The sequence below is a fragment of the Hylobates moloch genome, unplaced genomic scaffold (assembly GCF_009828535.3).
Source record: "Hylobates moloch isolate HMO894 unplaced genomic scaffold, HMol_V3 SCAFFOLD_18, whole genome shotgun sequence".
NCBI classification, from domain to species: Eukaryota; Metazoa; Chordata; class Mammalia; order Primates; family Hylobatidae; genus Hylobates; species Hylobates moloch.
Genome location: NW_026652293.1, coordinates 69,267,776 through 69,288,076, shown reverse-complemented (window position 1 = coordinate 69,288,076; position 20,301 = coordinate 69,267,776). Strand labels below are relative to the sequence as shown.

General features: G+C 44.3%; 1 protein-coding gene across 2 annotated transcripts in view; it reads right to left on the bottom strand.

Annotated features, from left to right (window-relative positions):
• ACTN2 (actinin alpha 2) overlaps window positions 1-17,940 on the bottom strand; it is a 76,130-nt gene extending 58,190 nt beyond the window's left edge. For both annotated transcript variants that reach the window (XM_032136814.2, XM_032136813.2), the window contains exon 1: window positions 17,626-17,940. In XM_032136814.2, coding sequence (XP_031992705.1) covers window positions 17,626-17,751 — 126 coding nt within the window. In that variant the 5' untranslated portion in view covers window positions 17,752-17,940. The remainder of the gene's footprint in view (window positions 1-17,625) is intronic.
• Between the last annotated feature and the right edge of the window lie 2,361 nt (window positions 17,941-20,301).

Genomic DNA, 20,301 nt, shown 5'->3' with positions numbered 1-20,301 from the left:
TAAAGTATTTCCATCTGTTAATTTCCTTCCTGCTTAAGAAAATTTCCTACAAACATTTTATTACCATTTGCAGGAGCCCTTAATACTCAGTCTCCTCATTCTGATTTTTCAGCTGCAATTACTTATCTCTACCTGTCTTTAATCCTCAAATTAGAGTGAAGCAACATAACAAGGTCACCAAACATTCGGAGCTGTGGATTCCTGAAGCTAGTTTACAATTCAATCTAGCTCTACATTAATTCCAAGGGTGTTTTAAAATTCTTGAAACAAGATTTTAATTATTAAAAAAAAAAAAAAGATAGAGCATTCTCTCTCCTAAATGAGGGTTAGCAAATGATCCTGATGAAACCCTCCCCCAATCTTTTAACTGTTAAATTCAAGAGTGAAGACTAGAAATATGAAGATTCTTCCCAAACTATTTTAGGGCTGGAAGCATATGTTAAACTAACCAAATCAAATTATCTTTAGAATCAATGTCTAAGTCATGTTTGCTCTAAAAGGCAAAAAAAAAAAAAAAAAAAAGGTAGTACGCCCAAAGGAACGCATGAAAGCTATTGGTGCCTGGTCATCTGAGCTTCAAGATTTTCTAAGCCAGGAGCCTGACTTAGCCACTAGCTGAATGTTGTGTGGGGTCACACCTGCCTCCCCGAGGCTGGCACAAACTACGTGGAGAATTCCTCTGAGGACTTTCTGGTAAGTAACCATATTAAGGCTCCCAACAAACAGCCTTACATCTGATTGATCCTGAGCTATGCTTCTCAAAATAACTTGTTCTCTTGGAGCCTGGGTAATTACGTGCAAGACGTGGCTCTGTGACAGGGCAGACCCAACTGTTGCTCAGTTTTAGGCAGCAGCAGCAGCAGCAGCATTCATTGTACTTTCCTCATTCTCTTCTTAGGGATGAATTCAAGCTAAAAGAAAAGCACACTGATGATTCTCCCCTCAACCCATCCAGCAACTGGGGAAGCAGCTTGTACTACACAGACAACAAAATAAATATTCTTTGATTTAAGTTCACCATACTGCTACTATTTTCAGGGACCCAAATAAATGGCTGCCTACACACAGAGATGCAAGCATTCATTTAGAATGAAACAGCTCTCTGTAATACACCATATTCTCTGCATTGCTGTCCCAGACCAGAGAACAATTCTAAGTAAGGAACAGCCCACAGTCAGGTACATCTATAGCTTTCCCCTACATATGGGGAAAACTCTGATTAACATATGCAATTAAAACAGAGAAGCTGGGCATTTCCAACGTTCCTGCCAACTCCACACCGGAGGGAACCAAGCTGGGATTTCCTCCACCAAGAGTTCTTCCCCAGGGCTCCGGCTGACTGGTATTCAGGAAAATGGGTAATAAAGTCTTGACATCCGGAGCCATTTCAGACCATAGTATATTAGAGTATAAAATACATAAATAGATGCTTCTAGACTATAGCATAAAGTGAGCTAGTAGGCACTTGGCAAAATGTACACACTTGTTTTCTCCAGGCTGTGACTTCTTTAATATTTAAAAACTTCTAATTTTAAAATGTAATGTTTCCTAAATATTCTACAATAAACAGGTATTTCTTATGCAATTATTTAAATACATATCTTTAAACAATAATTCAGGAGAGCATAAACATTCGTTAGCCTAGACTTCTAAGTTACTTTCTTTGCCCTTCCCTAGTTGTCTGTAAAGATGCCGGCTAGCTTTACTTCACTAATCGTCCACATTCCTAACGGAAGGGGAAGAAAACGACCTAACTTGGATCCAATCCAGCAGTCCTAGAGTTTTGAAGTTAATTTTCCTCAATGAAGTGCTACTTCAAGACTTTTTTACAGCTTCACATTCAAATCCCTGTTTTGACATCACATTTTAAAATCCTACTGGAAAGGGTAGACACTGCCCTATCCTAGGACTACAGAACAGAAATCCTTTAGAGTCCTTAATATCCAGTTACCCAGATACCAGTTACAGCAATAGAACTCACCGTCACACATCAGGCATTTCTGACACGATTTTTCCTGCTTCCCTACCAAGTCCTTAAAGGCCTCTCATGGTGACAGCCCTACCTGTGTCTCATTATAGAAATGAGGGAACATGTTCTATTCAACATGATTTATCACACAGTAAATACATTTGTCACCGTTTCACTGCTAGATTTTCAAGTGCCTAAACATGGAAATCAATTCTTATAATTTTCAGAAAAGACATACTGTCGAAAGAGCAAATCTACAGACAGGACTTTGGTAACTGGTCCAGATCTTTAGTTTTGCAGATGTGTAAAATAAGTATCATTAATGCCTGGCCCATATTAATATCAAATTGTCTAAAGTGTAAGTATATATGATATTTATGAAACCATATACATAGCATATAATACAAAACCAAAAGTATAACAGCGACCCCCATTTCAGAGGGTAACCTGGCCCACAGGAGGACTCAGGCGGGCTGGCGGCCCCACAGCCCTCCAGTCACAGGGCTCACTCTCACGGTGTTCTACAAAGCTTGGTCTTCTAAAAGATGTATGAATTAAAAGATTCAGAATTACTAGACTATATATGAGATATATATACATATATCTCAAAGTATTAAAAATCTCACTTTACCAACGTTTACTTTTTTTTTTTTTTTTTTTTTGAGACGGAGTCTTGCTCTGTCGCCCAGGCTGGAGTGCAGTGGCATGATCTCGGCTGGCTGCAAGCTCCGCCTCCCAGGCTCACGCCATTCTCCTGCCTCAGCCTCCCGAGTAGCTGGGACTACAGGCGCCCGCCATCACGCCCGGAGAATTTTTTGTATTTTTAGTAGAGACAGGGTTTCACCGTGTTAGCCAGGATGGTCTCGATCTTCTGACCTCGTGATCCACCCGCCTCGGCCTCCCAAAGTGCTGGGATTACAGGCGTGAGCCACCGCACCCGGCCAATTTTTAAAGTTCCAGAAATAGGCCAGCACTTTCAGAAAAGGCATTACTACCCTATGTATAAATTACTTGGGGAAAAAAAAATCACTTGGGTGTCAGTATGATTTTAACCTTCCATGAGGCTGCCTGTGTATGCCCGCAGAACAGGGAGACCAAAGTTTGTAGTCTAAACTGGGCCACTTCCGAGAGTCAAAGGAGGTGCTATTTATAATTCCTCTGGGACAAAAGCCACAAACTGGGATTGTCCTGGACAGACCTGGAGGTAGGGTCACCCTACCTCTGAAATTACTCCAACCACCTTGGTGTCAGTTCATTTCATAAGGAACAGAAGTCCTGAGAGACGAAGTGACTTGCCCAAGGTCACCGGCTACTGTGCTGCTCCTCACACCATCTCTCATCTTTCAGGGTTAAAATGAAAGCCCCCCCAGCACTTTTCTGGGGCTATCCAGAACATTCCCAGATATGTGGGAATTCACGTCTCTAACAGGGCAGGGGCCTGCTCTGTCTAAATAAATTCCCCGGAAGCAGTCTTGGTAAGACGGCCCCTAAAAATAACCTTTCCTGAAGAACCTTTCCAATGTCTGTTCTGCTCCTTCCTCTGGCTGTGCTCCGGGGGTGGTGGAGGAAATGCAGATGCAGAAGTATCAAATTCAGCATCCTCAGACATTGTCCCCACCTCCTGTCTCAAAGTCAGGCTTATCACTCCAAGCAGTAACAGCAATGGTCAGTGGAGCTAAGAGAGGACTCATCTCAATAAACCTGATGGGGATGAAGGTCAGTTTATAAGATCAGGGTGCAGTACGAGGAGAGGGGTGTGCCTCACACACAGTAAATACGCTACCAGTACTGACTTCACACCTGGGCACTGTGGTAAGCCACCCACATATACAGGCCTCCCCATCTTCTGCTGAGCCTGAAATTCACTGGAATTAGACAACAGGGTTATTGTCTCAGAAAAGTCACCTTTAAAAATATCAGTGACAATTAGCTGGGTGTGGTGGTGCGCACCTGTAGTCCCAGCTACTCGGGAGGCTAAGGCAGAAGAATGGCTTGAACCCAGGAGGCGGAAGTTGCAGTGAGCCAAGATGGTGCCACTGCACTCCAGCCTGGGCTATAGAGACTCCGTCTCCAAAATAAAATAAATAAAATAAAATAATAAAATAAAAATATCAGTGATCCCTAGAAAGGCAGATCTTGGGAATCTTTCGTTTTTAGGCATAGACAATGATGACAGTAAGTGCATGAAAAATCACAAGGAGAATGTGGGGCTTGGGGGTGGTGTACAGGTGGGGCAGGCCTGGGTGGCCAAAGGCAGCTGCGGGAGGTAGGGGGCCTTGGGAAAGAGGATTTTGAAACAGGGTAAAGCAACAAGCAGTACTCATCAGCCTACTTCACAGTTTTACTTTGTGCCAGTTTCTTTCATAGTAAAGTTTTTATTAGCCATTCAAACTTATTTTCCTTTTAGTCATCCCCTATTCGTGAAGCTTGGTTTTTCCCTGGCCTACTGGATACAGAGAGATTCATTATATTCTCTCTGCTTTGGGGTATGTTTAAAATTTCCCATAATAAAACATTAAATAAATAAACAGGACTTTTTAAAATGCAAAGTGAGTTCTCAGTACTGCCATTTCAAAACATGCTAGGCTCAGTCCCCATGGAGCTCTGATCTGAGAGGGCATTCCTGTAGATACAGACATGGCACCCGTAGGAGGATAACTCTAATCTATGCTCCTGCCTCTGAAAGTCTCATTTTCTAGTTCCAAAAGGGAGTTGATTCAGTATCTCAGGCATCCTGAGCTCTGGCTTCTTTTGGAAGTGCATCAGACATACCAGCATTCACTCCGATAATGTGCCCTTCATGGCACAGCCCCTAAAAGTATTGAGAGGTTTAACTGACTTCTCCTGTGGCCCCTTCCCTCCTACTTTGGTATTTCTGTTGGACAATGCAACTGCTAAAGCTTGACGTGGGGAAAATCTTGGAATGACAATATGGACCATGCCTCAAAATTCCGTTTTCTCACTGTTATCAGACGTTCCCAGTTGTACCAGTTTAGAAATTTAAAAATTCACACACACACATATGCCCTTCCACAAAGGCAGGAGGTTTGTAAGTGGAAAATCAGAAATACTGAATCCCAGGCTTCTGCTCTGGGTTGGTTACAAATTCGAGCAGAAAGCAACAAAAACAGATAAAGTTTAGTGATAAAAATCAAGATCCTTACAGTTAAGCAGCCTGGATCTGAAATCCAGCTCTACCACTTTCAGACCAAAAATATGCAATAAAATAATTAGTATCTCCATATTTATAAAATTTCAATTATAAGAGAGAACTATTTCTACATACATTAGACAAAATTCTGTGTGCATTTTCCAGCTACCACTTCCCCACCCTCAACCGCTGCTGGGCAACTCACTTAACTTGCCTAGCTAAAATAATGAAGATAATATTCGCCTTTCAAGATGGCTGTGAAAATCCAGTAATATCATATATAAGGTTAAAACAGTGCCTGGAATTTCTCAGTAATAGTTGTTTCTCTGTCTTCTTCAGCAAATCATTTGGGATACTAGGAATAATATGTGAAATCTCTAATTTTTTAATTCACTGGTAAAAATCCATATATTATCACTTTTACTGTCTGATTGGAATATTTTTTGGCTTTAGTGTTAGACTGAAAAAAAAATTACAACGTCCTCTGCTCCAAATTCTAACATGAAAGACCAAAGTATGCAATAAAATAATCAGCCACCTCATATTTCATAAAATTACAATAACAGAATAGAAATATTACAGTCTCTAAAACAGAAAACACATGGTTTGTATTTTTCTAATCTGATCACCTGAATACCTGCCTCCCCTCAAAAATGTGTTTGTTTCAAACCAGAAAAATACTACTCTCTACGCATAATCTCTAAGTGGATTACAGTTTTCTTTTTTCTTTCTTTCTTTTTTTTTAGTAGAGATGGGGGTTTCACCATTCACAGGATGGTCTCAATCTCCTGACCTTGTGATCCGCCTGCCTCAGCAGCTGAGCCACCGCGCCCGGCCCCAGTTTTCTATACGTCTTTTACGATTTTCATGACTGTTCTTCTCTGACACCCAAAATATCTATAATATGTTTCAAAACCTTAAAACAAAACATCTAAATGAGAACAACAATTCATTTCCTTAATTCTATAAATGATACAACTGAAAAAGGAAGTCCTATCTTGGAGTTTAATTCTACATTATGTAATTTTTTTTTTTCAGGCATCTTACAAATGTTCAATAAAGCCTTCTTTAGCAAAGCCTATCATTGACCATCCTGAGTGCAGAAGAATTTTATGTCACAGACTTGAGCACCATAAGTCTGTTCATACAGTTTTTTGCTTCCTTTGAAAATATAACTTGTCTGGGTCAGGTGTGGTGGCTCACGCCTGTAATCCCAGCACTTTGGGAGGCCACGGCAGGTGGATCACCTGAGGTCAGGAACTCAAGACCAGCCTGACCAACATGGTGAAATCTCATCTCTACATAAAAAAAAAAAAAAAATACAAAAATTAGCCGGGCATGGTGGTGGGTGCCTGTAATCCCAGCTACTTGGGAGGTTGAGGCAGGAGAATTGCTTGAACCTGGGAGGCGAAAGTTGCATTGAGCCAAGATCGTGCCAGTGCACTCTAGCCTGGGTGACAGAGCAAGACTCTGTCTCAAAATAAAATAAAATAAAATAAAAAAGAAAGAAAGAACTTGTCTCATGAGCTAAAAGATATTACATTCCACAGCACCAAAGCTCTGGTTTCTGTTCCAGTAACTAAACCAACTTAAATGCCAGATTCAGGCTGACTGGCAAAGTTCCAATAGAATACCAAGGTGAGATTTCTCCAGAAAGAAAATCAAAGACATCTTGACAGTTCAGGTGGTTCCAAGTTGTCTAATACATGATGTTTTCATCCAGAAAAGCAAGACTTCCAGGTTCAGTTCCCATCACCGCTTCCTCTAGGAGTCCTCTATTCTTAGCTCATTTTAGTGCCTTCTGGGTAGATCCTCTTCCACTTACCCCCTCAGAGTTGCAGCCATTGCTATATGTAGATAACTTCCATACCTAAATCTCCAGCCTTGACTTTTCTCCTTTTATTCATTGGATATCAAGCCCTCAATCCAAAGTCCCCATTTTTTTTTTTTTTTTTTTTGAGACAGGGTCTTGCTCTGTTGCCTGGGCTGGAGTACAATGATGTAATCATGGCTCACTGCAGCCTCAACCTCCCCGGCTCAAGCCATCCTCCTGCCTCAGCCTCCTGAGTAGCTGCGCATACAGGCACACACCAACACACCTGGCTGACTTATGTATTTTTGTAGAGACGGGGTTTCACCAGGTTGCTGTATCTGGCTTCAAATCCCACATTTTTAACTTCTACAAAACTCAAGAGCCCCTCTACTTTTACAAATGAATACCAAAGACATTTGAGATAAGGCTAGAAATGATTAGAATTCAGTTTTACAGCCTGGCTATTTTGTAGTATTGGTCAAGGGCATCAAATATAGTGGGACAACAATAGCCGGGCATGGTGGCTCACACCTGTAATCCCAGCACTTTGGGGCCAAGGTGGATGGATCATGAGGTCGAGATCGAGACCATCCTGGCTGACATGGTGAAACCCCATCTCTACTAGAAATACAAAAATTAGCTGGGCATGGTGGCGCACGCCTGTAGTCTCAGCTACTCAGGAGGCTGAGGTAGGAGAATCGCTTGAACCCAGGAGGTGGAGGTCGCAGTGAGCCGAGATCGCGCCACCGCACTCCAGCCTGGCAACAGAGCAAAACTCCGTCTCAAAAAAAAAAAAAAAGAAAAAATAGTGGGGCAACAGCCGTAAAGTTGTTTGAGTTGACATAAAGAGACTATAATTTTTGGAGGTCAAAATGGTCAGCATCAAGTATTTCATATGGTTCTATCTTACATATAAATTATCTTAAAATTCTCATAAACAGCAAGGAGATTACCTACCTTCTAAAAGTAATTGTCATCTTCACATCTTGTTTGACTATAATAAAATAACTTAAAGACTCCACATGACTTTAGAAGATAGGATTTCTTGATTTGTCTTTGCAATCTCAATTATAACTACCTTTGCAAAACTCAATCATAGCTTCATATTAAATACTGCTCCCATTCCCCCAAAACAATCTTTTTTTTTTTTTTCTGAGACAGAGTCTTGCTCTGTCACCCAAGCTGGAGTGCAGTGGCACGATCTCACTGCACTCCAGCTGTGAGTGCAGCTCACTCACTCCAATTCCAGTGAGTCTCCTGCCTCAGCCTCCATAGTAGCTGGGATTACAGGTGCACACCACCACATCCGGCTAATTTTTGTATTTTTAATAGAGATGGAGTTTCACCATGTTGGCCAGGCTGGTCTCGAACTCCTGACCTGAGGTGATCCGCCTGCCTCGGCCTCCCAAAGTGCTGGGATTACAGGCTTAAGCCACTGCACCTGGCCCCAAAACAATCTCATATTCACCTATTTGTACATTTGGTTCTCATAATCACTAATAAAATATAGGTCTTTTCTAAGATAGCATGGCTTGTTATGAAAAGGTTGTAATGGATACTAATAAGAATCTATTTTCAGTGTATAGTAATTTCTAAAGACTATGACCAACATATTTGCCCCCTAGCAAAAACATAAATAAGACAAATCAAAGTTATGCCAACTTCATGGTCTAGGACTTGGCATGTATGAAGACTGCATATGCCAGTTCTTTCCCAGGACCACAGAATCACTTGCAATCTTGTCTCCATTTTCCAATTCCACCACCGTGAAGCACACTGCATCTTCAAAAAAATTTTCCCCATGTGTTCTATACAAAAACAAATTTAAATTTATACTTCTCTGAATCATAAATGAACTTGGAATTTTCTTTATTAAGGTGAAGGTTTTCAATCTGGGGGGAAAAAAGAAACTCATTTCAAATCAGATTCAGGTTACCAGAACTTTTTCTCATAAATATAGTGACCAATTTTATTATGATATACATAAATCTGTATAATTATTTTTTCAATTCTAAAAGCTCTAAATTCCAATTATTTAAGTTCTTTTTTTTTTTTCAGACATAGCACATCTCTTAACTTTTTTTTTTTTTTTGAGACAGTCTCACTCTGTCTCCCAGGCTGGGATGCAGTGGCATGATCTTGGCTCACTGCAGCCGCCACCTCCCAGGTTCAAGTGATTCTCATGCCTCAGCCTCCCAAGTGGCTGGGATTATGGGCAGGCATCACCACAGCCAGCTAATTTTTTTTTTTTTTTTTTTGTATTTTTAGTAGAGACTGGGTTTCGCTGTGTTGGCCAGGCTGGTCTCAAACTCCTGGCCTCATGTGATTCACCTGCCTCAGCCTCCCAAAGGGCTGGGATTACAGGCATGAGACACTGTGCCCAGCCTGAACATTTCTTAATGAAAAGCTTATTTCTCACCCTGTCACCCAGAGCGGGAGTGCAGTGGTGCCATCATAGTTCACTGCAGCCTCGAACTTCTGAGCTCAAGCAATCCTCTCACTTCAGCTTCCCAAGTAGCTAAAACTACAAGCACACACCACCATACCCGGCTAATTTTTTAATTTTTTTGTCGAGACAGGGTCTGTGCTGCCCGGGCCAGTCTCTAACTCCTAGCCTGAAGAGACAGCCTTGCCTCAGCCTCCCAAAGTGCTGGGAATATGGGAATGAGCCACCACACCTGGCCTCGACAGCTCAGACTTACAATAAAAATCAAGTCAGGGAACTCTTTTTGGGGACCTGAGAAAATACTTCAAGAGAATATTTTTAAAAAGCATTAAATGAGTATGAGTTGCGAGTTAACACATTTAGAGCTCAAAAAGTCATAAAGACTGTCAAAAAAGATTTTAATTGTTAAAATGAAAGTTTTTTTAATTTAAAAAGTAATTGTACTAAACGTTTTTTAGAAAGGATTCATAATTTCTTCATTCAATAAATGTCAGTGCAGGCCGGGCGTGGTGGTTCACACCTGTAATCCCAGCACTTTGTGAGGTCGAGGCAGGTGGATCACTTGAAGTCTGGAGTTCAAGACCAGCCTTACCAACATGGAGAAACCCTATCTCTACTAAAAATGTAAAAAATTAGCCGGGCGTGGTGGCACATGCCTGCAACCCCAGCTACTCAGGAGGCTGAGGCAAGAGAATCACTTGAACCTGGGAGGCGGAGGTTGTGGTGAGCCAAGATTGTGCCATTGCACTCCAGCCTGGGCAACAACAGTGAAACTCTGTCTCAAAAAAAAAAAAATGTCAGTGCAGACTCTGTGTGAGTCCAATGAGGCACAGGGACCTACAGAGAAGAGCTACTGCTCACAGCCCTTGTTGGGGAGACAGAGCATCAGGTGACCCCTGCTCTAGAAGGCAGGCCTCTCAGTGAAGCAGCTGCAGAAGGAGGTACTACTAAGATAGGTGGAGGAGGGAGGGTCTATGGAAGAGACAAGGGCTCGAGTCAGACACAGTGACAGGCAATCAGGGACATGAGATCTTTAAAAACCTGCAGCAGGGATACTGGGGTGGTGAATGAACAGACGATGGGGCTAGTTCAGGCCTGGCCTCACAAACCACCATAAGAGGCTTGAACTCTCTCCTGAAGGCAACCAAGAACCACAGAGACACTTGAATCAGGAAAATATCACAACCAGGCTTATGTCTTATTAAGATCATTTTTGGCAGCATCTTGGAGAAAAGCCAGCAGACAAACGTGACCCTTGGAAGGGTGACAAAAAGGGAGGCCACCACCCTCATCTCCGCAGGGAAGACAGAAAGCCTGAAGGCCTTGGAGCACACAGGGAGGGGAAGAGGCAGGGTCCAGAGAACTCCATGGGAGGTGGTGACCCAACAGCCATGGTATGGGAGAGGAGGCGGCGTAAAGGGGAACACCCGGGTTTCTTGCTTGGGCGCCTGGGAGAAAGACATTTCCATTCACCATGAAGGGGAACCAAGCAGGAGGGTCTGAAACACCTTTGGCTTTGAAAACAGCTTCCTTACACCAGCCTGGCTGAAGCGGATGCCCCTCCTCTGTGCTTCTCACAGACCACTCCTGTCTCTTGAACTAGGCTGTAAGCTCCTTAAGGGCCATGGTGGTGTCATCAACTCTCTCTGCTGGTCCCTAGAAGGACTACAAAAATGTTTGCCAAATGAATGAAAGAATGAACAATCATGCTTGTGTTCCATTTATATTATGCTCCTCACTAGGGTTGCAGGTAAAAACACCTTCTAGTTTCCAATCTAGAAAACTGTGGAGATGGGAAGTGATGTGTGTGTGTGTGTGTGTGTGTGTGTGTGTGTGTGTGTGTGCATGTGTTCAGATATGTTTGTACCAAAAATTTTCCTCAGTCTTCTTCAGAAAGGCCAAATTCTTACACTTAAGGTTTTCCTTCCTTTGAAATTTGTCTAGCATAGTAGTTTGCAAGCTTCTCCCCCAATCTCTGCTTTCTGTTCTTTCTGGAAGACTTAGTGCCGTTCCCAGGGAAACGGCGGTAGGATTCTGACTGTCCTCCAACGCGTTGCGTGTGAACTCCTCTGCTCATCATGGTAGCACCCTCACCCACTCCAGAACTGCGCCTTTTCTGTAGGTGTCTCCCAGCTGCAGTAACCGACTGCGGTGCTTTCTGACAGTTTTCTGAGGCTGCGTTAATTAAGTTTCCCCGCTAATAGTTATATTCCTCCTCCCACACTCCCGGAAAATCTTATTATGGGCTTAAGTTTCTTACCTGGTGAACGTGGCTGAAGGCCTAGGGCAACCCCGGGACACATCACGGTGTCCCAAATAGGATGTAAAGGCAAAGAGTGTTTTTTGTGCCTCAGAACTCCTGCAGCTGTGATTCTCCATAGCAAACCACATGTACATTTATTACAGTCCTTCTGGGTGCAGAGGTTTCTTAGTGCCCACACAAGACTCTGCCTTTAACCTCTTCCTTGACACTTCTGCCCATTAAGAACTTTCTCTGGCTCTCAAAGACTATCTACAACTCCACCTCTCCCTCCCAGCAATGGCCACATGGACACCGGACTTGCCATCTCAGCACGGTGGCTCCTTTCCCTGCACGGAATAATGACACATCCTGTAAATACTTAACTTCTTATCCAGACACAATCTCCCAGTGGATAAACAGACTCTCCTCATTAGTTTGGTTATTACTTGTCAATACCACTGTCCTGACATTAAAGTCCAGGAGCTCTAATGGGGAGGATCATACCTACTTAATTGGATTTATACCACAGCCTACTGGGGAACAACATGTGGTTATTTAATACTTCGTATAATCCCTCCTGCTCACTCTCAAATTGATGTCTTCCTCACCATTGCTTCTAACAGCCCCCTTGTTCTAATCCTCACCACTTTATCTGGATAGTCATAACGGGCTTTTGCCTGGGTCCCCCAGCCTCAGGTCCTTGTCCACTCAGATTTATCCCGCCAACAATACTAGCTCTGTAAGCATGGGTCTTCCCAGCTCAAAAAACCTCTGGAGCTCTGCATGTCTTGGAGGATAAAGTCTGCACTCGCCTTAGCATCCCAGGCCCTCTATAACCTGGCCCTTTTTCGTGGATCCAACTTTCTAAGTTTGAATATGCATCTTTAGCGTCAGGTATTATCTCCCTACCACACGTACACAAACACACCATGAGCCACAGACATATCCGATACAGAGCTAGGCTTTGGGAGACCTGAGTCCTGGTCTGGCCACCTTGGTTACTTTCTCCTTCTATACTCTTAGCTTTGAACTTCTCCCACCTCTTGATGAAAGGGTGAGTGAAGGGATGCAAGGGTGCTTTGATAGTGCCAAAGGTAAACACTTATTATATTACACTTATTTTTTTTTATTTTTTGAGATGGGGTCTTGCTCTGTTGCCCAGTCTAGAGTGCAGTGGCATGATCGCAGCTCACGGCAACCTCAAACTCCTGGGCTCAAATGATCCTCTGGCCTCACCCTCCCAAGTAGGATGGATTACAGCTGTGCACCACCACTCCTGGCTAAATATTTCATGTTTTTTGCAGAGACGGGGTCTTGCTGTGTTGCCCAGGCTGGTCTCAAACACCTGGGCTCAAGCAATCTTCCTACCTTGGCCTCTCAAAGTGCTGAGATTACAGGCATGAGCCACTGCATCTGGCTAACTTTTATTCTTGCACTTATTATTAAACAATTTCTTATTAAATATGCACTTATTATTAAACAATTTCTTATGTTCCAAGTGTTCCAGTGTATAAATCTTATCTTTAAAAGTACACCAGGCTGGGTACAGTGGCTCATGCCTGTAATCCCAGCACTTTGGGAGGCCAAGGTGGACAGATCACAAGGTCAGGAGATGGGAGACCATCCTGGCTAACACAGTGAAACCCCATCTCTACTAAAAATACAAAAATTAGCCAGCTGTAATCCCAGCTACCCAGCGCCTGCAATCCCAGCTACTGTAAGGCTGAGGCAGGAGAACTGCTTGAACCCGGGAGACAGAGGTTGCAGTGAGCTGAGATCGCACCACTGCACTCCAGCCTGGGCGACAGAGCAAGACTCCGTCTCAAAAAAAAAAAAAAGGACACCAGAGGAGAGGGGAATGGGAAGCTAGTTTTTAATGGGTACGGAGTTTCAATGTGGGATGATGGAAAAGTTCTGGAGACACATAGTGGTGATGGTTGCACAATAATGTGAATAGACATAATGCCACTGAATTGTACACTTGTGATTAAAATGATAAATTTTTTGTTATGTGTATTTCCCCACAATTTTCAAAGTACATCAAGGTCACCAAGGGCCAAATCTCATGCTCACAAGTCCCTCACAAGTCTAAGTGCAGTGCTGATTAACAAATATTCGGCACACAAGGATGATAATATTTGAACATTTACAGATCACTTTACAATGTATAAAGCCCCTTCACCATAAAACAGTTTAACCATTTGATCCAGACAAAAAACCCTGTGAGTTAAGAAAGACAGGTATTTATCTTCATTTTCTAGGTGAAGAAATTGAGACTTGAAACATTTAGTGATTCAACTGTAGTCGGGTACCAGGCAGAGCTTCAATTCATCTGGGTCTCATGAATCTGAGAAATGTCAGAAGCTTTCTGTCAATCGTTGGAACAATTAGTGCCTTTTCTCCTAGGAAAAATTCATGCAAGAGTATGTGTCATTAGGCAGGAAGAGCCTTCACCTTGTGCTCTAAATCAGCAGCTGCTGCCCACAGAACAAGGGCAGGGGCAACTCGAAGGCTCCCAGGCTCTCTATTTAATCCGGATCCCGTGGGCGGCTGCCTCTGTACACGCATCCTGCCAGGCTGCCTGACCCAACATGGCAACACATTCGCCTAAATACCAGACTGACAGGAGGTGCTCCAAGGTGAATCCAGCCATCTCAACTGTGAAGAGTGCAGAAGAATCTGAATTTCTTTAGGGACTATTAAAAACAATCAGAACACCTAGAAAAGTTTATCGATCATCAAGCCATGGACCGATTATGGACATAAGGACCCTTTACATATCGACACATATTTCGTTTCCTTAAAAGGTCTGCTCTAGCCTCCCAGTACAGTTAAGGACAGCGCCCTGAGCTTGTGAAGATAGCAAACATATTCGGCATTGCTGCTCTGACAAGTCACCTCCCAATTAGGCTTCAGTTGAGGTACAAGCTCAATGTGTTCCTTGGTTCCAGGAGACGTTTACTTCTAGACGCCAACACTCTAAAAGTTTCAACAGTCCACTGAAGAGGTCCCAGTTTACTTAGAAATTGATATCCCTAAACTGTGTTCTATATGGTAAAACATTCTAACTCCAAGAGTGTGCCTCAGCATTTCAGTGTCTTAGAATATTGTATCTGGGGCTGAGCATGGTGGCTCATATCCTTAGTATCAGCACTTTAGGAAGCCAAGGTGGGAGAATGGCCAGGAGTTCAAGACCAGCCTGGGCAACACAGTGAGACCCTGTCTCTACAAAAAAAGTTTTTAAAATAAAAAAAATTAGCCATGTGTGGTGGTGCATGGCTAATTTGGAGTGCATGGAGGTCACTTGAGCCCAGGAGGTCGAGGCTGCAGTGAGCTAGTATCATGCCACTGTACTCCAGCCTGGGCAACAGAGCAAAATCCTGTCTCTAAACATTATACATTATATTTTATATATATATATATATATATATATATACATACACACATATATATAATATACGTATGTGTGTATACATATATATATATATATATATCTCACATCTGTAATACTGCAGGCATTTTTCTTCTACCCTTGAGTTGAATGTAAATACTTCTTTATAGAAAACATAAATATTCCTAACTCTATTAACACACTTGTGTGTAACACTCTTCCTAACACACTCTTGAAAGAGAAGGTAGACACGTTGAAACGCCTATTCGCACTCAGCTAAACCCACTATCTTCTGGATTCCCTTCTCTTATAAAACACATTACACTTTTATAAAGTCCTTCTATAGCAAGGCTTTCCTTCCACACCACAGAGCAAGGATTACCATAGCCCATGAGATTCTCTGAACTGTAGATATAATTAGGCATCACAGCCATTATAACGCCACGGACGTCATCATGTGCTACCAGCATCTGTTGACAGATCTCATGCCCAGCATATCACTGAAATGGCAAGTGTGGAGAAGGTAGCCCACAATAGAAACAATGGCATTTTACCCTTGTCCGGTTCCAGCAGTTTGTCTCACAGGACATAAATAGAGGCCACTGCTCTGGCTGCACTGAGCTCACAGTTCAATATTATTTTACTGACTTGAGCAGGGTCTATACCAAAAGTAGAAATAGAGAATCTTCTAGATTTGTCCTAATGTAGTTTTTGCCCCCCAAGCATGTACAACATTCAAACTATCTTAAAAAAAATTCTCACGTTAAACTTTTTAACATTATTTTGGACTGGGATCAGGAAGTACGTTATTTTTAAATAATAAACTTTACTTCAAGTGCTATGCAATTATAATAACACAGTCAACACAGGAATCCCAAGCCTAAAAGAATTCAAAGCCATATATCCAAAAATACTGCAAATATATTAAAAGATTAAATATGGCAGAAGGGATGTCAATGTGGCCTCTGGAAACTGTCATTACCTCTATCCTGCTAGTGTACTGTACTTAAAAAAAAAAAAAAGGCAACAGAAAGCACTGTGATTAGACTATCACTTTCCAAAATGATGGGCAGACTACCTGTCCAATTCCTTAGCTATTTTACAGTTCCTCATAAGAAAGCAATTTTTAAAACAAAGACCTGGGAGTTATCTTTTTTTTTAATCCATGAAAAGTGCAGTAATCAAAATTTGGGGAAATTCTTTTAAAAAAACACTCACTGCTAAAAATTAAAGTCACTTTTTAACTTCGTGCTGATGGATGATGCATCAGCTGGTCCAGATGACACATTAGTAATCCTCATGCCATGTACTTCCTTCACAATCAGTCCTTTAAACAATAGTAGACGGCTTGAAGTTTTGTTTTTTTCTATTTATTACTCCCATTTTCTAAGAAAGGTAGGGATGGTAAAAGCCTTAAGAAACTCGGGGAGAGACTGAAATGTAGCTAAATTAGAGCTTTAAAATAATAATAGTAAATGGTATTTTAGGAGAGAGGGTAGACAAGAGATACAAAAATCCTGATACAAAAATAGTGCTTGGTTATTTGATAATCATCTCTCCTTCCAGCTAACGCTGTTTGCTGCTAGACGAGTTTGGGATGTGTGTTCTCCATCATCATACCCCTATTCACCAAATACTATCGCACAATCAGCTACGGTGCCAATGATACAGAGATTTTCCCGTACACACTATGGTCACCACAGGCTATCCACTTAAAACAGGCCCTTAGAAGGGAAATCTATCTTGCCCCACGCCCAGAAAAACCGGGGGGAAAAAAGTTCAGAGCGTTTGGCTTTTGCCATAACCCTGTTATCTTAAGGTTGGGTTGGCAGGTCTCTGTTGTCAGGCCTGACCCAACCAGGCTCCCTGCCTAGTCAAGTGAGAGGCGGGATGAAGCCTCCTGGTGAGCATTCCCTATTTATTCCAGCCAAGAGGATCAAGAGGAAACCTTGAAATAGTGGAATGTTCCACTGGGACCCCCGAGAGCGCCAATCAAAATGGGGAGGCAGCTTTTAGAAGCTGGCTGACTCCTTCGTCCCTGTGTGCTTACCTCAATGAACTATAAATAGAGTGTGAAATAATTGTCACTATCGGTAAATGTCTAGTGTTCATCCAACATCCCTCTCCAAGGAACCCAAAAGATTGAATAAATGACTTTCCATGACTCTAGGGGCAGCCCGGTGGAAATTGCAATGAAGCTGATGTTCTTTTGCTTCTTTCAATGGGGAAGAGAGAGGCTGGGGTAAATGGACACAAACGGGCCAGGAGAGTATAACTCGGGGGCCAAGGTCACAGACTCAAGGGGTCAGGAGCAGACCAGAGACCCCTTCAGATCCTGGTCTAACGCGGGTTGGTGTGAGGAACAGAACCACATCTGTAACTCCGATGCTGCTAACGCGCGCGCGCGCGCACACACACGACGCCCAGTGTCCTGCCTGTCCCCAGACGTGTCCTCTTTCCTAAGGGGCCCCCGGGGCTGCGAGGGCACAGGACAGCACAGCACCTCCACAAAGCGCCCTCTCGCCAGTCGCCAGGCCACGCGGCCACGCGCACGGGAGCCCCGCGGGGCACCCGGCCCCACCACGCGCGGGCGGCCCGCAGGCCCCTGCTGACCTTCCTCTGCTGCTTCTCCCAGGCCGGGTCCAGGAGCAGGTCGCGGTCCCACTCCTCCTCCTGGATCATGTACTCATCCTCGTCGTACACGTAGTTGTACTGCACGCCGGGCTCTATCTGGTTCATGGCGCTCGGTTGGCCGGGGCTGCGGCGGGGCGCGAGGGGCTCGGACGCACGGGCTGACTGGCAAACGGACCCACGGAGGCGGCGGGCAGCGGGCGGCGGGCGGCGGGCGGCGGGCGCGGGGTGACCTTCGCGCGGCTCCTCTCGGGGCGACACGCCTGGGCGCTGGGTCTCGGGCGAAGCACCAGCTCCGGCTGCGAGCAGCTGCCGCGCGGCTTAATAGCCGCGCCGCCCGTCACGTGGCCGCCCGGCCGCGCCCCCGCCGCCGCCGCCCCCGGCCCCGCCCGTCGGGCCCCAGCCCGCCCCGCCCAGAGCACGTGCGGGCGGACAGACGTGCCGGGCCCCTCCACGGCCTCCCCTGCAGCCGCCGCCCAAGTGGGGGTCCGGGCAGGCCACAGCCTGCCCCCAGCCTGAGGGTGTTCAGGGTCCGTCGGTGTCCGGGAGGGACACCTAAGAGGCTGGGTCCGTGACCACCCCAACACAGCCAAGTTTTCCAAATATCATTTGGATATTCGCGTTTTCCATATATTCCCACTTATTCATTGGAGACTTCTATCTCCCTCTCTCGTCTGTCTCTATGCCTCTCTTTCTCTCCGCTCATCTGTCCCTCTCTTCTGTGTCTCTCTCGTCTGTCTCTCTCTTGTGTCTCTCTCTCATCTCTGTCCCTCTTTCTCCCGTGTCTCTCTCTCATATATCTCTCTCATATCTCTCTCTCATCTCTGTCTCTCCCGTGTCTCTCTCACATGTCTCTCTCTCCTCTCATCTCTGTCTCTCTCTCTGGTGTCTCACTGTCTCTCGTCTGTCTCTCGTGTCTCTCTCCTCTCCTCTGTCTCTGTCTCCCGTGTCTCTCTCTCTCTTGTCTCTCTGTCTGTCGTGTCTCTCTCTCATCTGTCTCTCTCTCCTGTGTATCTCATACCTCTCTCATCTCTGCCTCTCTCTTCTCTCTCTCTCTCTGTTTCTCTTCCTCTCTCTCACACACACACATACATACATACAGCCCCCTAAGGAGTAAAGTTTAAAAGCTACAGAACCCCCTCTTCTTTCTCTCCTCCCCACCCTCACCTGGGGAAATCAAGGCACAGGATTTGGATCCATCCTATTAAAATGTTAGGAACCAAACCAAAGGCAGGAATTGTCAGCTCTCACCTGCCGGGCATAAATTGAAGAGAGCCGACAATGAAGGGCAAGCGGCCAGCTTCGTGTTATATTTCCATGTCGCCCTGTGGGTTGCACTTAACGCCTTTTCATCCCACTAGTGCTGGCTAGCTGTTCCCTATCAGTTATGCCGCCGCAGGAAGCAAAATGAGGACCCTTGGGACCAGTAGGCTGAAATTTTTAAATCAAATATGTACTAAGCAACTACTGTAAACCAGAGGTTGCCTTAGGCACCAGATGAGCTGATGGGATGCCTGCCTGCAATTCAGTTTATATCTCAATTGAATAAACGTTGCCCACAGATGCTACAGAATTTTTTGTGATTCAGAGCTACTGAATGCTTCAAGTTGAGTTTGTCTGGATTTATCATTGTTCCTTAGAATTTTTACATCACTCACGGTTACTGTTTGGGGCTTTATGCAGAAAGACTAACAATTAGCAAACAGATTGCATTAACATTTGTTTTGTTTTGTTTTGTTTTGTTTTGTTTTGTTTTGTGATGGAGCTTCGCTCTTGTTGCCCAGGCTGGAGTGCAAGAGCGCAATCTCGGCTCACCGCAACCTCTGCCTCTCCGGTTCAAGCAATTCTCCTGCCTTAGCCTCCTAAGTAGCTGGAATTACAGGCATGTGCCACCACACCCGGCTAATTTTGTATTTTTAGTAGAGACAGGGTTTCTCCATGTTGGTGAGGCTGGTCTCGAACTCCCAACCTCAGGTGATCCACCTTCCTCAGCCTTCAAAAGTGGGGATTATGGGTGTGAGCTACCACGCCCCGCCACATTAACATTTTCAAAAACATTCTCACTAGGATGTAAATTCCTCGAACGCAGGGATTTTGTCTCGTCCACGGTTGTAGACCCCAGCAACTACAGGCGTGTCCCCCGCATAGTGGTGCTCAAACATTTGTTGAGAGAAGTAGTATCCCTGGAAATAGTGACTGAGCTAATTTACTTGGATTTAAATTTACAATTTAGAGTTTATATTTTGGATTAAAATCATACTCTTGAAACAAGTTGATCAATAAATTTTAACTATTAGAAACTGGGGCCCGGCACAGTGGTTCACGCCTGTAATCCCAACACTTTGGGAGACCGAGGTGGGTGGATCACCTGAGGTCAGGAGTTCAAGACCAGCCTGGCCAACATGATGAAACCCCATCTCTACTAAAAAAATGTAAAGGCCGGGCGCGGTGGCTCACACTTGTAATCCCAGCACTTTGGGAGGCCGAGGCGGGCGAATCCACGAGGTCAGGAGATCAAGACCATGGTGAAACCCCGTCTCTACTAAGAATACAAAAAATTAGCCGGGCGTGGTGGCGGGCGCCTGTAGTCCCAGCTACTCGGAGAGGCTGACGCAGGAGAATGGCGTGAACCCGGGAGGCGGAGCTTGCAGTGAGCCG